The sequence below is a fragment of the Acinonyx jubatus genome, chromosome A2 (assembly GCF_027475565.1).
Source record: "Acinonyx jubatus isolate Ajub_Pintada_27869175 chromosome A2, VMU_Ajub_asm_v1.0, whole genome shotgun sequence".
NCBI classification, from domain to species: Eukaryota; Metazoa; Chordata; class Mammalia; order Carnivora; family Felidae; genus Acinonyx; species Acinonyx jubatus.
Genome location: NC_069383.1, coordinates 111882925 through 111897175, shown reverse-complemented (window position 1 = coordinate 111897175; position 14251 = coordinate 111882925). Strand labels below are relative to the sequence as shown.

At 50.8% G+C, this 14251-nt stretch overlaps 1 protein-coding gene across 2 annotated transcripts in view; it reads right to left on the bottom strand.

The window, feature by feature from the left end:
* FGD5 (FYVE, RhoGEF and PH domain containing 5) overlaps positions 1–13926 on the bottom strand; it is a 120977-nt gene extending 107051 nt beyond the window's left edge. Inside the window, exons 1-2 of one of the 2 annotated variants that reach the window (XM_027042718.2) lie at positions 13546–13926; positions 1961–4601 (exon numbers count right to left, since the gene is read on the bottom strand). In XM_027042718.2, coding sequence (XP_026898519.1) covers positions 1961–4601; positions 13546–13558 — 2654 coding nt within the window. In that variant the 5' untranslated portion in view covers positions 13559–13926. The remainder of the gene's footprint in view (positions 1–1960; positions 4602–13545) is intronic. The other variant, XM_027042717.2, reaches the window with a different exon arrangement.
* Between the last annotated feature and the right edge of the window lie 325 nt (positions 13927–14251).

Genomic DNA, 14251 nt, shown 5'->3' with positions numbered 1-14251 from the left:
GAAGGGACCTTTTTTGGTTTCTGGACAAAGTACAGATCAAGGCAACAGGGACTCTGCATATGGCCAAGCAAACTGTGCACTGGGCAACCCTGGGGGAGTAGGATGTGAATGTGGCCCTGGAGCTGTGCAGTGCACAGCCTGCACAATCACATCTGGCATCCCTTAGTTGTAATTCACTAAGAATGCCCGAACCAGGTGTCAGGACATCTGAGTCCTAGCACTGATTTTTCCACTAAATTGCTGAGCTATCTTATCTTAGGTAAATCCCTTTCCCTCTCTGTGCCTCAGTTTCTTCCTCTGTTAACAGGACCAAATGTTGTCTGAAGTTCCCTCCCAGCTGTAAAATTCAGTGATTCTACAGAAGCAGATTTCGATTTCTGAAGGGATGTCATACAAAAGAGGAAATGAACTCACTTGCCTAGCTTGAGAGGGGAGAGCCAGCATGAGTGGGGTAGGGATATTAGGAGACAGCTTTTGCCTCAGTCAGAAAGGAAAATTTAATCAGGATACCTAGCAACAGATGAGGCAACCCTGGGTGGTGAGTTTCCTGTGGCTTGAGGAATTCAAGTACAGACTGGGTCAGAGCAAGGCCTGCTAGAGTGGGAGCCTTGACCATCTGCCCTTTGAGGTCCTTTCTAGCAGGGAGATTTTGGTTTCAGAGCTTGGTTCTATTTTCATTAACGCTAGGAGGCACTCAGCTAGGTCTGGATCTTCTCAAACCCTGCTGATAACTATTAATGCAATGAACTGGTCGGCTGTGTAGCTCTCACCCTCTTAGAGTTTGCACACGTCCACACTCTCCAAATTAAACTCAGTCCCTCCAGCAGTGTTAGTGTTTACCCTTACCCCAGCAAACAAACCTTTTCATTCTGGAAAGAACTAATTAACAGCCTCACCCAGACTTGGGGGAGAGAGAAGATGGAGCCAGGGTGGGGGAACCATGTAAAAAACTCAGGAGAATAAACCATACAAACACTGCTAGCATCTACACTCCAGCGACAGCTCAGGCTAATTGCAAATCATCTTATCTATTCATTACTGCAGGCGCCCTGGGAACTCCTAGCAGCAGCAGCAGCAGCTGTGTGGGACTGGGTGAAGTCACTGCACACGAGGGGTCAGAATCAGGATGTCCTTTAAAATCACCGCCATTTTCGCTTTTATTAATTCCGATCAGGCACTCCCAAAGAGAGTAAATGGTTGAAGCTGAATTGCATTGCCTTTAAGTTGCGTCCACAAGGTACATGGAACAGCAAGATTTGGCAGTTATCCACGTGGGATGTTCAATAAGGGCATTCAGTCAGTCTTGGAAAGGTGGGGTCAGAAAATCCCCACTGTTGTCAATAATTTCAGTGTTTCACTTTTACTTCCAAGGTGAATGAGTCCAAAAAAAAAAAAAAAATCAGCTTGGATATACCTCTTAAAAGGCTTCTATTCAGAAATTTAGCTCAGGGCGCCCTTAGCTCTTTAAACAATTTAAATAGATTATCTTTTCTAGTTCCCTTGAATAGAGTGTATATTTACACAGTAAAAGGGTATCAATCTCAATTCAGGGTATTTTCCTGATGGTGAAAGATATTTAGTTTGGCAAGATTCCAGAACCTTCTCTCTTGGTGACTTTCCTGGAGGGGACCAGCAAACCCATCATTCCCATCTACATGAGAAATGTCTCTCAAATAATGTTAACACAAATGCTGACATTTACACTGTATTTGGCATTTTAGACAATACTTTCACACAGATGATCAACTCTGAGCCTCTCAAACACTCTGCCGCAAGGTAGCATGAACCCCATTTCTCAGCCAGTTAACTGAGGCTCAGAGAGGTAAAGCCACTCACCCCAATTCACACGGCTAGAAATAAATAGAGCCTGAGGCTAAAAAGCAAGTCCATCCCGTCCCCTAAACCTAAGCGCCTGCCTCCTGGCTCACCCAACAACAAAGAAAATGTAACTTCACAGTACCTTTCGGCATCTTGGTCTGCACTCTGCTGTTTGCTCTCAAAGGCGTTGAAGCTGCTCATGTCCACGTAGCCGTCGTTTTCATTTGCTGTGGACAGGGCTCTGCTCTGATCTTCAAACAGCTTCGTAAATGTCCCAGCCCTCGCAGGCCTCCGGGGCGGAATCTGGATATTTTCATAGTCCGAGTTCATGGCTGGAATGTTCTCATAGTCTGAAGTGTCGGCGTTAGGGAACGAGATGGACCGCGGCTTGGTCAGGGGCAAGGGCAGAAAGGGGGGCCGAGAGCGGTCTTCGAAGGACTCCACTCTCGACACGGTCCTGCTGAAGGGGACACCTTTCCTCTTGCCATCCCTGTAGAAGATGAGGGAGGAGGGCGATTCGGAAGCCCGGAGCTTGCCAGTCCGAGCCTTAAGCTGCGGGGAGTTGCTGAGGCTCCTGCGGTCGATTTCCAGAAGCCTGGCAGGCCCATGGTAGCTGGATTCTGAAGAGGACCTGGAAGACGACACATTGACATCCACGTGCACTTTGTTCTCGGACTTCTTTTTAAACGTAAGCGCCAGGAACCGCTTGAAGGATGACTTCTTCTTCTTGGTATACTTGTCTGGGGGCTCACTCTCGATCAGCAGGGAGGGAGAGCTCTTTGTGATGGGCTTTTTGGTGATGCAGGCCAGGTCGAAAGGGGGCGGGATGTCAACCACAGAAGAGGGTGTTGAGGTGCCACTGGATGGGAGATGGTTCCTCTGGGAGAAGCTCCCAGAGGAGCCGATCACACAGGGCAGAGAAAGGTTGTCATCTTTCCTTTTGATCCTATGGTCGTCCAAGCCAGATGCCTCCGACTCCCGGTACAAGGAGACCGGAATCTCTCGGCCTTCCACGGAGAACGATCGGGGGTACAAAGTGAAGGCTCTGGGCTTTGCTGGCAAGGCCCTGCTGGCTTCCAGCGGTTTCCCCTCCAATGACAGAACTGTCTTTCTCGCCTCCTTGGTGGCACCTCTAATGCCAATGGCTGATGAGCCAGCTTCTGGTCCGGTTTCTTCTGGGACGGTTTCTGGGACATAGCCGGCCACCTTCCCAGAGTGGGGCCTGGCCCTCGTGATGATGTTCTTCCTGTCGAGGGGGACCAGGCCTCCCTCAGCATCGGAGTTCATTTCTTCTTTCATGCCATAACCACTCAGCGTGTCACATGCAGCCTGTGTCTCCGGCTTCTCTCCTTCCCCAGGGTCAGCCTCATGCTCCAGGTCAACTCCCATCTCATAGGGGTTGGTGAGTGCATCGTCCCCGGCGTCCTCATCCTCTGGCATAACCACTACCTCAGGGACAGAGGGGCCCTCCCCAGAGACACAGGAAGCTCCAACAACAGGGCCCTGCTCTGCACATTCTCCTGACTGTGGTTCCTGCTTGGACTCTAAGCCTTTTGCTGACTTGGAAAAAGAAGAGCAGCTCTCACTACAGAAAGAGGTGCTCTCGGTCGGAAAGAACTCGTAGGGACTTCCCGAGAGTGACGTGACAAAGTCATCCACACTGTCACTCTCGAAAGGAATGATCTGGCAGCTCTCCTCGGCAGGTTCGTCCTGCACCAGGTCCCTGCCTTCTCGGGGGTCTTCTCCCACCTCCTGGGTGACGGCTGCCATTTCTTCTTGGCCAGTTTTCTCATTTTGGTCCTGTGGTTCATCCTGGTCATCATGGTCATCTTCACACTCACACTCCTCAGAGATTTCAGGGCTATCAGTGGTTGTCTCCGCCTCCTGGACACCCACGGCCAAGTCCTCATTCTCTGTGGGTTCCTTGCTGGCATCGTCAGCATCCCCGTCAGAGGGCCTGTCGGAATCCACACATTCTTCTGGAGCCCCAGGTTCTGTGTTGGTGGAGCCTTCCCCACCACCCTCCTCTGCCTCCCTGGGTGTCCCAGGGGGCCCAGGCTCCTCGCTGGGAGTTTCCGGACCCTCTAAATCAACGTGAGTGAGAATGACGTCATCGCTTGGGAGGACTGCCTCTCCATCCCAAGGTCCCCTGTCCTCCAGGTTGTATACGTTGTGCTCTTCCACTCGCTTCTCTTCCTCCTCACTTGTCAATGTCTGCTCCTCTGCCCCAGGGTCACAGGCACCATCCTCTGCCTCCACGTTCTCAGGAGTGGGGGCCCCGCCTCCGTCAGCCTCTCTACTCAGCACCACTTCAGCTGGAGCAGCTCCCAGCCCCTCTGGGTCACTCTCCTCACCTTCCTCCCTGCACTCCTCTTCCCCCGTGGCATCTGGAGGCGCCATGGCAGCACTCTCTGCAGAGCAGCTGCTGTCCCTGGGTTCGTCCTCTTTCGGCGGAGCCCTGGGGACCACAATGTAATCCTCGTCAGCCTCAGACTCCGAGCACTCCAAGTTGGACTGGCGCTCTTCGTAAGGTCCCCTGTCAACACAGAGCACCTTCCCGTTGCTGCATTTGTTCAAGCTGTTGATCACGTACACGCTGGCTCTCCACTCACTGGGGGTCGCCAGCCTGGGCTTAGGGGCAATGGGGGGTTTCGGCCCCCTAGACATGGAGTTGGGACTGGGAAGGCTATCGGGCCGGGGTGATGAAGGGAATTTGGGTGCTGTCACTGGTGTGAGGGGACTGGCAGTCTTTGGCTTGGGAGCAACTGGTGGTTTTGGTGAATCTAAAGGATAAAAATAGAGAAAAGAAGGAGAAAAAGTACAGTTAACCCTTATTTCCATTCAGAGTCTCCAACTTACCATTTTGAAGAGAACACTGAAGATAGTTTCCCAACCTATGTGAACCCAATCTGCTATATTCTGTGTTAGGTTTATGCCCTCCACCATCATCTTTAAGACCCCTTGACCTCCACTGATAATTCATTCTGTAAACAAAGTAAATAGATCTTTCTTCTATATATAGTCCAGCTACTCAATGAACTCAATGAAATACTCCTCAAATACAGGTATCCAGATCATTGTAATCATTCATCCAACAACTACATATTACAAGCTTTCTAGGGGCGTCTGGGTGGCTCAGTCATTTGAGCATCCAACTTCAGCTCAGGTCAGGATCTCAGAGTTTGTGACTGTGAGCCCTGCATTGGGCTCTCTGCTGTCAGCACGGAGCCCACTTTGGATCCTCTGTCCCTGTCTCTGCCCCTCCCTTACTCGCACTCTCTCTCTCTCTCTCAAAAATAAACAAACATTAAAAAAAATTCTTTCTAGGTGCCAGGCACTCATGAGACAATGCTGAACTTGACGGTCATCATCTCTGCCACCCACATGGAGCCTACATTCACCCTACACTTAATTCATTGGATACCTACTATCTATACGCATAGCACCATACATAGGAAGGTCTTCTAGAATCAAGACGAAAAGAATTCCTCTGCTGAGTACTTGCCATTGAGTCAGGGAGACAAAACGAACAGAACAACTGGAGGACAGAGCTGCAGACCTTTGGAATATTATGACTGAATAGCCATTATCTCATTCCTTCAAGAATGATACACCAAAGGTCTGTGACAGTGATGCATGATTCCTCCTCTAAGGGTCACCTCTGAATTCTACATGCTTCAAGACTGGTGTCTAGCTAACTGCCCTGTGTCTAAATTTCATGGGCATCCAAACTTCACGGGAGAAGCTACATGATATTTTCCAACATGTATGTCTGCAAAAACTCTCTTCCCTTGTGGATTTGGGGGATCTATCTGACCATGTCAGAATAAAGGATGTGGGTACAAACTGTACATCCAACAGGAGTCAGAGAAGCAAGAGTTACCATGATGAAGGAAGACCCTCCCGCGGTAGGTGAAATTTAAGTTGTATTTTGCAGAATGAGAGAGGCCTGGACAAATGCAAAGGTCAAGGGTGTAGCTGCCCACTTCCAAGTTCATCCGTCCTGCCACAAGACTGCTTCAATGCCTCCAAGCCCCTGGCCGCACTGTGGGCAGAGTGAGGAATGAAGATTTCCAGGAAGGCAACTCCATCCTGACATCTCAGCTTCAAACACACTGCCTGGCTCCCCACTGCCCATAGATGAAGACACACAAGTCTCCCTTCAAGCCTCGCCCCGCCGCCCAGTGCCATCCCCACTAAGGCCTGGGTTTGATGCAGAGCAACTTCAGAATGCCAGCCTGGCTCATGACAGAAGGGAGATGAAGCAGAGCTCCTAAAGGTCTGTCAGCAAACTCTTCTCCCCATGCATTTGACTTCCAGTTAAACCCTTGCAGCACCGTTACCCTGTCATCTGTAGTCCAGGGGTAGCTGGCAGAGATGCAACATGAGCCACGTTTATCATCACATATGTAATTTTTATTTTTCTCACAGCCACATTAAAAAGTAAAAATGAGGGGGCACCTGGGTGGCTCAGTTAAGCATCCAACTCTTTTTTTTTAAGTTTATTTTATTTTATTTTTTTGAGAAAGAGATAGAAAGCAAGCAGGAAAGGGGAAGAAGGAGGGAGGGAGAGAGAGAGAGGGAGAGGGAGAGAGAGAGAGAGAGAGAGAGAGAGAGAGAGAAAGGAATACAGAGAATCCCATGCAGGCTCCACACTGTCAGCACAGAGCCCCATGTGGGGCTCATACTCATGAACCATGAGATCATGACCTGAACTGAGACCAAGAGTTGGATGCTTAACAGACTGAGCCATCCAGTCGCCCCAACTTCCAAGTCTTGATTTCAGCTCAGGTCTTGATCTCAGGGTAGTGAGAGCACAGTGGGCTCTGTGCTGGACATGAAGCCTACTTAAAAAAAAAAAAAGAGAGAGAGAGAGAGATCTGGGACACCTGGGTGGCTCAGTAAGTTTTGTGTCCTACTCAATTTGGGGTCAGGTTACAATCTCACGGTTGTGGGATGGAGCCCCACGTTAGCTCTGCATTGGGTGTGGAGCCTGGTTAAGATTTTCTCTCTCCCTCTCCCTCTGTCTTGCATGCATGCACACTTTGATATCCTTAAAAAAAGTAAAAAAGAAATGGTGAAATTAATTTTAACAATACTTTTTCAACTCAATATATTTGATGTATTATCATTTTGGATATCATCAATAAGTCATATTTGGATCATGTCATCAATATACAAAATTTATTAAGGAAATATTTGACATTCTTTTTTGTACTAAGTCCTTGAAATCAAATGTGTATTTTACACTTTTCAGCACATCACAATTCACATTAGCTACATTTCAACTGCTCAGTAGCAACATGTGGGTGGTGGCTATGGTGCTGGCCAGCACAGCACTAGCTCGTTGTAACCCATCTCCATGGGACTGTTCCATTGGCACCTCAAGCCAAAGTCAGTATCTCCCCTAAACTCACAGAACCATGTAAAATTTAACTGAGGAGGCCCCAAAGGAAATTAAAAAGGCCTGGGGCAGCAAGAATATAGGTGCCCAGGAACCGTGCTCCTGAAAGGGCCTGATTTCAGTCTCTTTAGTTGTACTTTGCACATAAATCTAAGGAACTCAGTGGTCTGGTCTCCCAGTGTACAGCTAATTAGGAGGGGAAGGGACTGGCAGTTAGAACAGGAACCCTGCCAGGTGTAAGATGTGGCAGCTGCCAGCAAGAAAGGGAGAGAAGAGACTCAGCTGTCGAGACCCTAAAGGCTAAAGCACCCACTACACCAACGCCCTAACCCACACCTATATTCATCCACATCAACACCGAGGCTAGACACAGGCATCCAGATAATAACCCAGAGTGTTCAAGACATAAGTGGCCCTCCAACTCCTTGTTGCCATAAGCAAATACGTCCTAATTTAGAAAATTATCTGTCCAAATTAGTTAAAACACACACACACACACACACACACACACACACCACCGCTGCCACCACCACCACCACCACAACCACCAACAAAACCCACCCAACTATGTGGATTTTAAACAGCTAAGCTTTAGCTAACCTGTAACTGTGAAGTAATAGCCTTTGGAGCCTGGCTCATCTGGATTCAAATCCTGGCTTTGCCACTTACAACCTATAAAAGTGAGCTTCAGTTTCCTCATCTGTAAAATGGGTTCAACAGTAACACCTACTCTCAAGAGGTTATGAATATTAAAATATATATAATTTATTAAAAGTGCCCAGCAGTAGGCCTTCAAGTAGGACTAGCCAATAAATAGTAGCAATTGTTATTCTAACAATGTCAGTCTTTGTCTACCACACATCTTCCCCTGGTATAAGCCTTGCTCTACACTGATGTATAATACTAGCTTCAAGTTCCCAACATCAGGTGTCAGGCATTGGCATGAAATTACTCTTTGGGGGTGGGGACTCTCATTTCTCATCCTTAACAGGTGGTATTTCACATGAGCACCGTGAGACTTGACAGAGGGACAAATGGGCCATGAAAAACGACCATCACCTTGGTTGCATCGCCCCCACCCCCACGCCATCCTTCATCCAATCAAGCTATTGATCTGTGGGCGCCGTCTCCTCGAGAAAGGTCACAGTGGGTGTCTGAGGCGTGATCCTGCAAGAAAATGCCTTCCCCACAGGATCCCCTAGGAATGACAAGTATCTAGTGTTCATGTTCTGCTTCCAGTTCTGAGGTTCAAGGTGTTTCACCTGAACCCCCTCTGAAATCAAAGGATGCCAGAATCAGAAAGGCTTTGTCTGACCCCTCAGTAAAAGATAGGGTAACTGAGGCACACAGAGGTGACGCATACTGTTCTCAGCAAGCCCGGAGCAGGGCCCAGGGAGAATGTGGGTTTCCTGCCTCCTGGTCCAGTCGCTAGAACCTCTGCCTTCACCCTTTTGCTACTGAGCTTTCTTCTACAGTGGAGACTCAGGGCTCCCAGCTTCTAGTGAGGCAGAGAAAGGTAAAATTCAGAAAACCTGAGGCCAGAGAGACCAGAGACAACTAACCAGGTATGAACTTTACAAAAGGCTGAGTTCAGAACTCAGAAGTACTGACTGGTCACAAGGTTTGTTCTCATCCAATTTCCATTAATCCAATTCCATTGAACAGATATTTATTGACCACCTACTATGTGCTGGGCACCCATCTAGAATCTTTGGACACATCAATAAACAAAACAAAGACCCTGTCCTTCATGAACCTTTATATTCTAGTGGAGGAGATAAGGAATAAAAAGGAGATGTATATGGCCTTATTGTATATTAGATGATCATAAACTCTATAGACAAAGATTAGGAGTTAGGTGGGGTTCTGTTTGTTTGTTTTTTCAATTTTAAAGAGTTACTGGGGTAGGCCTTATGGAAAGGACGCTAGAGCAAAGATTAGAGAGATGTGAGGGAAGCCAGGACTCGGTTGGTATGTTCAAGGAGGGCCAGAGTGGCCAGAAGGGAGGGATGAGCGAGCAAGCAACGGGGAGAAGCAGGAGATGAGGTCAGAGGGGTCACAGGAAGGGTACAGATTATGCAGGCCCCCCAAGCAGAAGAGGGACGTGCATACTCTGGTTAATGTGCTCAAATAAGCAGAAGTGGTGATGACGGATCCAGGGACATCCAGGCAGGAGATGAGACGGTGGAGGCTTGGACCAGGTTGGCAGCAGTGGGAGTAGTAAAGAGTCAGATTCCAAATATGAAGGTAGAGCTGGCAGGATTTGCTGACAGGTTGGATACGGGGTGTAAGGGAAGGAGCAAGGTCAAGGACAACACCGAGGTTTTGAGTCGGAGGAACTGGAAAAACGAAGTTGCCACCAACTGAATTGGGGGAGGCTGTACGTGCTAGGGAGGGAAAGCCAGAATGTTAGTTTGCATGTGTTAAATCTGAGTTACCTAGCACACACACCTAGGTGGAGACAGACATCAAGTGGACTCCTAGATAGACTAGTCTGGGTTCCAGGGAGAGGTCTGGCTGGAGGTATCCATCACAGGGATGGGATTTAAGGCATGGGCCTGGTGAGATCACCAAGAGAATGAGTGTGAACAAAGAAAAGAGCAGGGCCAAGGAGGGAGCCCTGGCATGAGGAGGAGCCTGGGAAAGACACTGGGGAAGAAGGAAAGAAAATGAAGGCTGTGTGAGAGCTTTAGCTCGGCTCCCTTCCCTCCTTCCTCACACAAAGGAACCTGATAGAGTGCCTACCCTCTGTACAAGGTTATCTGGGTCCTAGACCAATCCTGCCTAGAGAAGACCCGCAGAAGAGGCAGCATTGGGCCGCATGTGGAAGGACAGGCAGGATTTTCTTAATCAAAGGAGACGCTGGGTATGCCAGGCAGAGGGAACAGAATATGCAGAGGCCCAGAGGTGGTTAGACGCAAGCCCTCTGGGAGTATGGTCAAGAGTCCAGTCTGGCAGGGATGCAGAATTACAGGATAAATCAGACCTGGGGGTTCCTCCTCCAGGTTAAGTTTCTCTTTCTAACCAGAACCCAGCATGGGTGCGGCTGGTGTGGACCCTCTGCTGCCTCATGAGGCCCTGTGGCTGCTGTGTGAACCTTCCCTTTCTCAGTATCACAAAGCCCAGGGTAATACCCTCTCTGCCCAGGACCTCTTGGCAATTTGCTATGCATGAGCATAACTCAAATGCAGAACAGCCTTTGAGCCAAGATGCCAAGAGTTAAACTGACGGTGGGGAACCACAGTGACAGGAAGAGGAGATTTTTAACAGTTTCTGGTGATAGAAATCATCCCTAGCCAGCCCCCATTACTAGTTTGTATTTTCTCTCTCTATTTTAATTAAATATCTGTCACTCACACATTCATGCTGCTGCTCCCATGTCAGCTATATAGAGGTTAAATGAGAGGGGGTATTGGGAGGAGCACTGGACTAGGAGTCAGGAGCTCTAATCTCCACTCCTGGCTCTGCCATTAACTGGAGGTGTGACCTTGGGTAAGTCCCTTCCCCTCGCTGGGCCTCAGTTTCTCCATCTGTAGAGTAAGAGTACTGCACCAGTTAGGAAAGTGCCTTCTGCTCTGTCCAACTACAGAGTATTAAATGCGTGGCTCTTCTTCTGATGTCTCCTGATATCCCCTTCTTCAATCCCTGAGTCTGTTTCAACAGCAGTTCACTACATTCCCCCTGGAACTCTCATAGCCATATGTTCCAAGAGTAATTATCTTCCAATTTCACCTCCCAATCGCATCTTAATTTAACTTTCATTCCTGGGTGCCTGCTGGAATGTCCAAGCCAAGCTTGACGATTTCTAATTAGGCTGCTGTTATGCTAGTCCAGTGATCCACAACAGGGCACATACTGGGCAGACTGCATGGGACGAAGTTGGAAAAGCATGGGCCCCAGGCTCAGACAGACCTGGGCTCCAATCCCAGCACTGGTACATATCAACTGTGCCATCTTGGGCATGTCACTTTGCCTCCCTGAACCTGAGTTTCTTTCTTGGCAAAATGAAATAAATACCTCCTTTTTCTCTAAGGCTGTTGAGAAGTTCGAAAGAAATAATAGAAGACACCTCAATTAGAGGCCAACAGAAACTCAATTGGCCATCATTTCTTGTGCATCTACTATGTGTTCAGCACTGCATAAAAAAGTAGGCTCTCAAGCTGGACAGTCTGTATTTCAATCCTATCTTGGCTCAGTGACCATAAAATCCCTGCAGCTCAGTTTTCCAACCTATAAAATGGGGATAGCAAGAGTACTCACCTCATAAGTTACTGTGAAAACTGAACTGATACAAGTAAAACACTTAAAAGCCAACCTAGTTCATAATAAGTGACCAATAAATGTTAACCAGTATTCATTAGTGGCTTATGACAGACACTGTTCCAGATACCTTATGAGCTTTATTTAATCGAACTCGATGACAAAGATCATACCATCTCCATTTTTCAGATGAGGAAACTGAGGCACCGAGGTTAAGTAACCTCCTCAAGGTCACCTAAGTATATGGTGGTTCTGAAATTCATTCCCACGGAGTCTGTGGACCACTATGTTACATGATCAGGAAATTCCGAGCATGGCACACAGAAATCATTATGTGAGGTTTCCATCATTGCTATTACACTGAAAAAGTAACCAGGTTTATGCTGGAGGCAAGTTCTAGGACCGCTAAACCCAAGAGCAGCAACTGCTAAGATTTCCTGGGTCCAAGCCTGCCTCCAAGTTTATTCCTGCTCACTTCATCCCCCATATTCTCAGGGAGGGGAGGGCTTGCCCAAGCCTCAAGCAGGGAAACGTGGGAAAACTGGAACTGCTCTCACCATTGTTTTAAAGTGGGTTTTATTAGGAGTGTAGGAAAAAGCTAGCCTGCCCGGCTCTGTTCAGGCTGTGCCAGAAACAGGCTGGAGGCCACCTTCTTCCTCCAAGGAGTGGCTAACTGAACACTGGGACCCCGCTCCAGCCTCTTCCACTCCCAAAGTGGCACCCCTACTCCCACCCCACCCCCATTCTGACCCACTCCCTCACTGTCCAGGCATCCACATGCCCAGCAACAACAGTGCCTGGCTACATGAAGGCAGCTACCACACTCCCAAGTCCCCGAGTGTCTCCTTTGTCAAATCAGTCCAGCCAAATGTCTCCCTTCTGTACCTCCTAAGACAATGACTTTTTTCATTAAAAAGTCTTTAAAAAGAAAAAGCCACAACACACACATACAAGGCAGCAGGATATGGTTCTAAGACAGCCAAAATGGTGGCTTCCTGTTTCTTTAGGGATGTGTGTTTTGGAGTATGGCTTCGGACAAGGGTGTTGGTCAAAGAGAGGGCTGCCTTCTGCTAAATTTTAAGAGAAAAAGAAAAAAAAGAGTGACTATCCCTCCTTGGCAGGGAAATGAAGTTAGCTGAGATTGCTGGCTTGCAAGCTCGCCTCTTCAGGGAACTTTCTGCCCTCCGGGTGGATGGAGTCAGGAATCCTGAGACCGGTTCCAGGCATCGCCCATGGGAGTCTCAGTTACTAAATCTGTTAAATGGCACTCCTCGGAAGGGATTGCTAATATTTACTATCAAACGCATTCTGGATTTCCCGGAATCCCTGAACTGGCAGAGTCGGACTCGAGGGACGGAGGGAAACGTCTGGAGTGCGGCTCAGCCTCAGCGGCGTCCCCTTGGCATGTGGTCCCCTGGGGGAGGCACAAAGAAGGCCCCGGGCCAGGGCGCGGCGAGGGAAGGGTACGCTGTGGGGGACAATAATTTAGAGCTTTCTAGTCTGATCCCCAGAGTGAGCTCTAAGTCTCGGGGTCTAAGAGAGGGGAGAAAACAGGAATCGTCTTAAGAGTGCGCCGCCAGGTACTGACGGACCAGGAATAGACCCCGGGGTGGCGAAGAGCTGCGGGAGGATCCCGGGCCCTGGAGGGACCTCCGAGGGGCCAGCGAGGATCTGGCAGGGACCCAGAGGGGCCGGAGCGAGGATTCAGGGGCGCGATCAAGTCGCCTTCGCGAAGGGAGCCTTCCTCGCTTGCCAAGCGGTCCCCCACGCCGGGGTGGCCGTGGGAGCGGGATGACGGAGTACACCGCCAGGGTGCGGCCTCGCGGAGACGGAGGGAGCGTCCCTGAGGCGGGGCGTCTCGGACGGGGGCCCCCGATGATCCTCAGCCTCCTCGGCGAGGGGACTCCGGACCCGCCCATATCTCAGCGGCGGCCGAGCAGGGCGGGAAGGTCGGGGGATTTTCGGCGGCTCGCTCCCGGCGCCCCGTGGGCTCCAACTTGGAGCGCCTGGCGCGGTCCCCTCGCGCGCGTCCCTCGGCGCCCGAGGTCGAGCGGGCCTCCTACCTGCTCTGTTCATCTTCCAGCACGCGCAGCCCGGGGCCGCCCGTCGGTCAGTCAGTCGGTCAGTCCCAGCGCGAGTCCGCGCGCCGCCTCACTCCATGGCCGCCCCGCGGGGCCCGCACTCCCAGGCGCCCGCCCCGCCCCCCCTTCCCCCCCGGCGCGCGCCGGACTCCGCGCGGCGCGCAGGGCAAGTGGGGGCGCGGGGCGCGAGCCTCCGGGCTGGGCGGGGCGGACACGGGCGGAGGGGGGAGGAGAGGGGGCACGAGCACGGGGCGCGCGGGGCGGCGGCCGGGACGGCGCGCGGCGTCGCGTTCACTCGAGATTCCGCGCGGAGCGCAGGGCAAGTGGGGGCGCGGGGCGCGAGCCTCCGGGGGCGGGGCCGCGCTGGCAGGGGGTGGGAGAGAGGAGGGGGCGCGAGTGCGCCGCGCATGGGGCGGCGGCCGGGGCAGCGCGCGGCGTCGCGTCCGCTCCGGGTCCGGCTCCGCACCCGGCGCGCTGCGCTCTGGCCGCCGCGCCTCTGCCGCCGCCGCGCCTCCGCCCCCTCCTAGACGTTTCCTCCCGCTCTCCAAGAGGAAGGCTTTTTTTTTTTTTTTCCTCCCCTTTCTGCTCTGTCAGGGATCGAAGGAGACGAGGGGCGAGGCGTCCCCGCGCACATTTAAAGGGGCAGTGGCGACTCGGGGAGCTGCGCGAGGTTCAAGGGACGAGGATC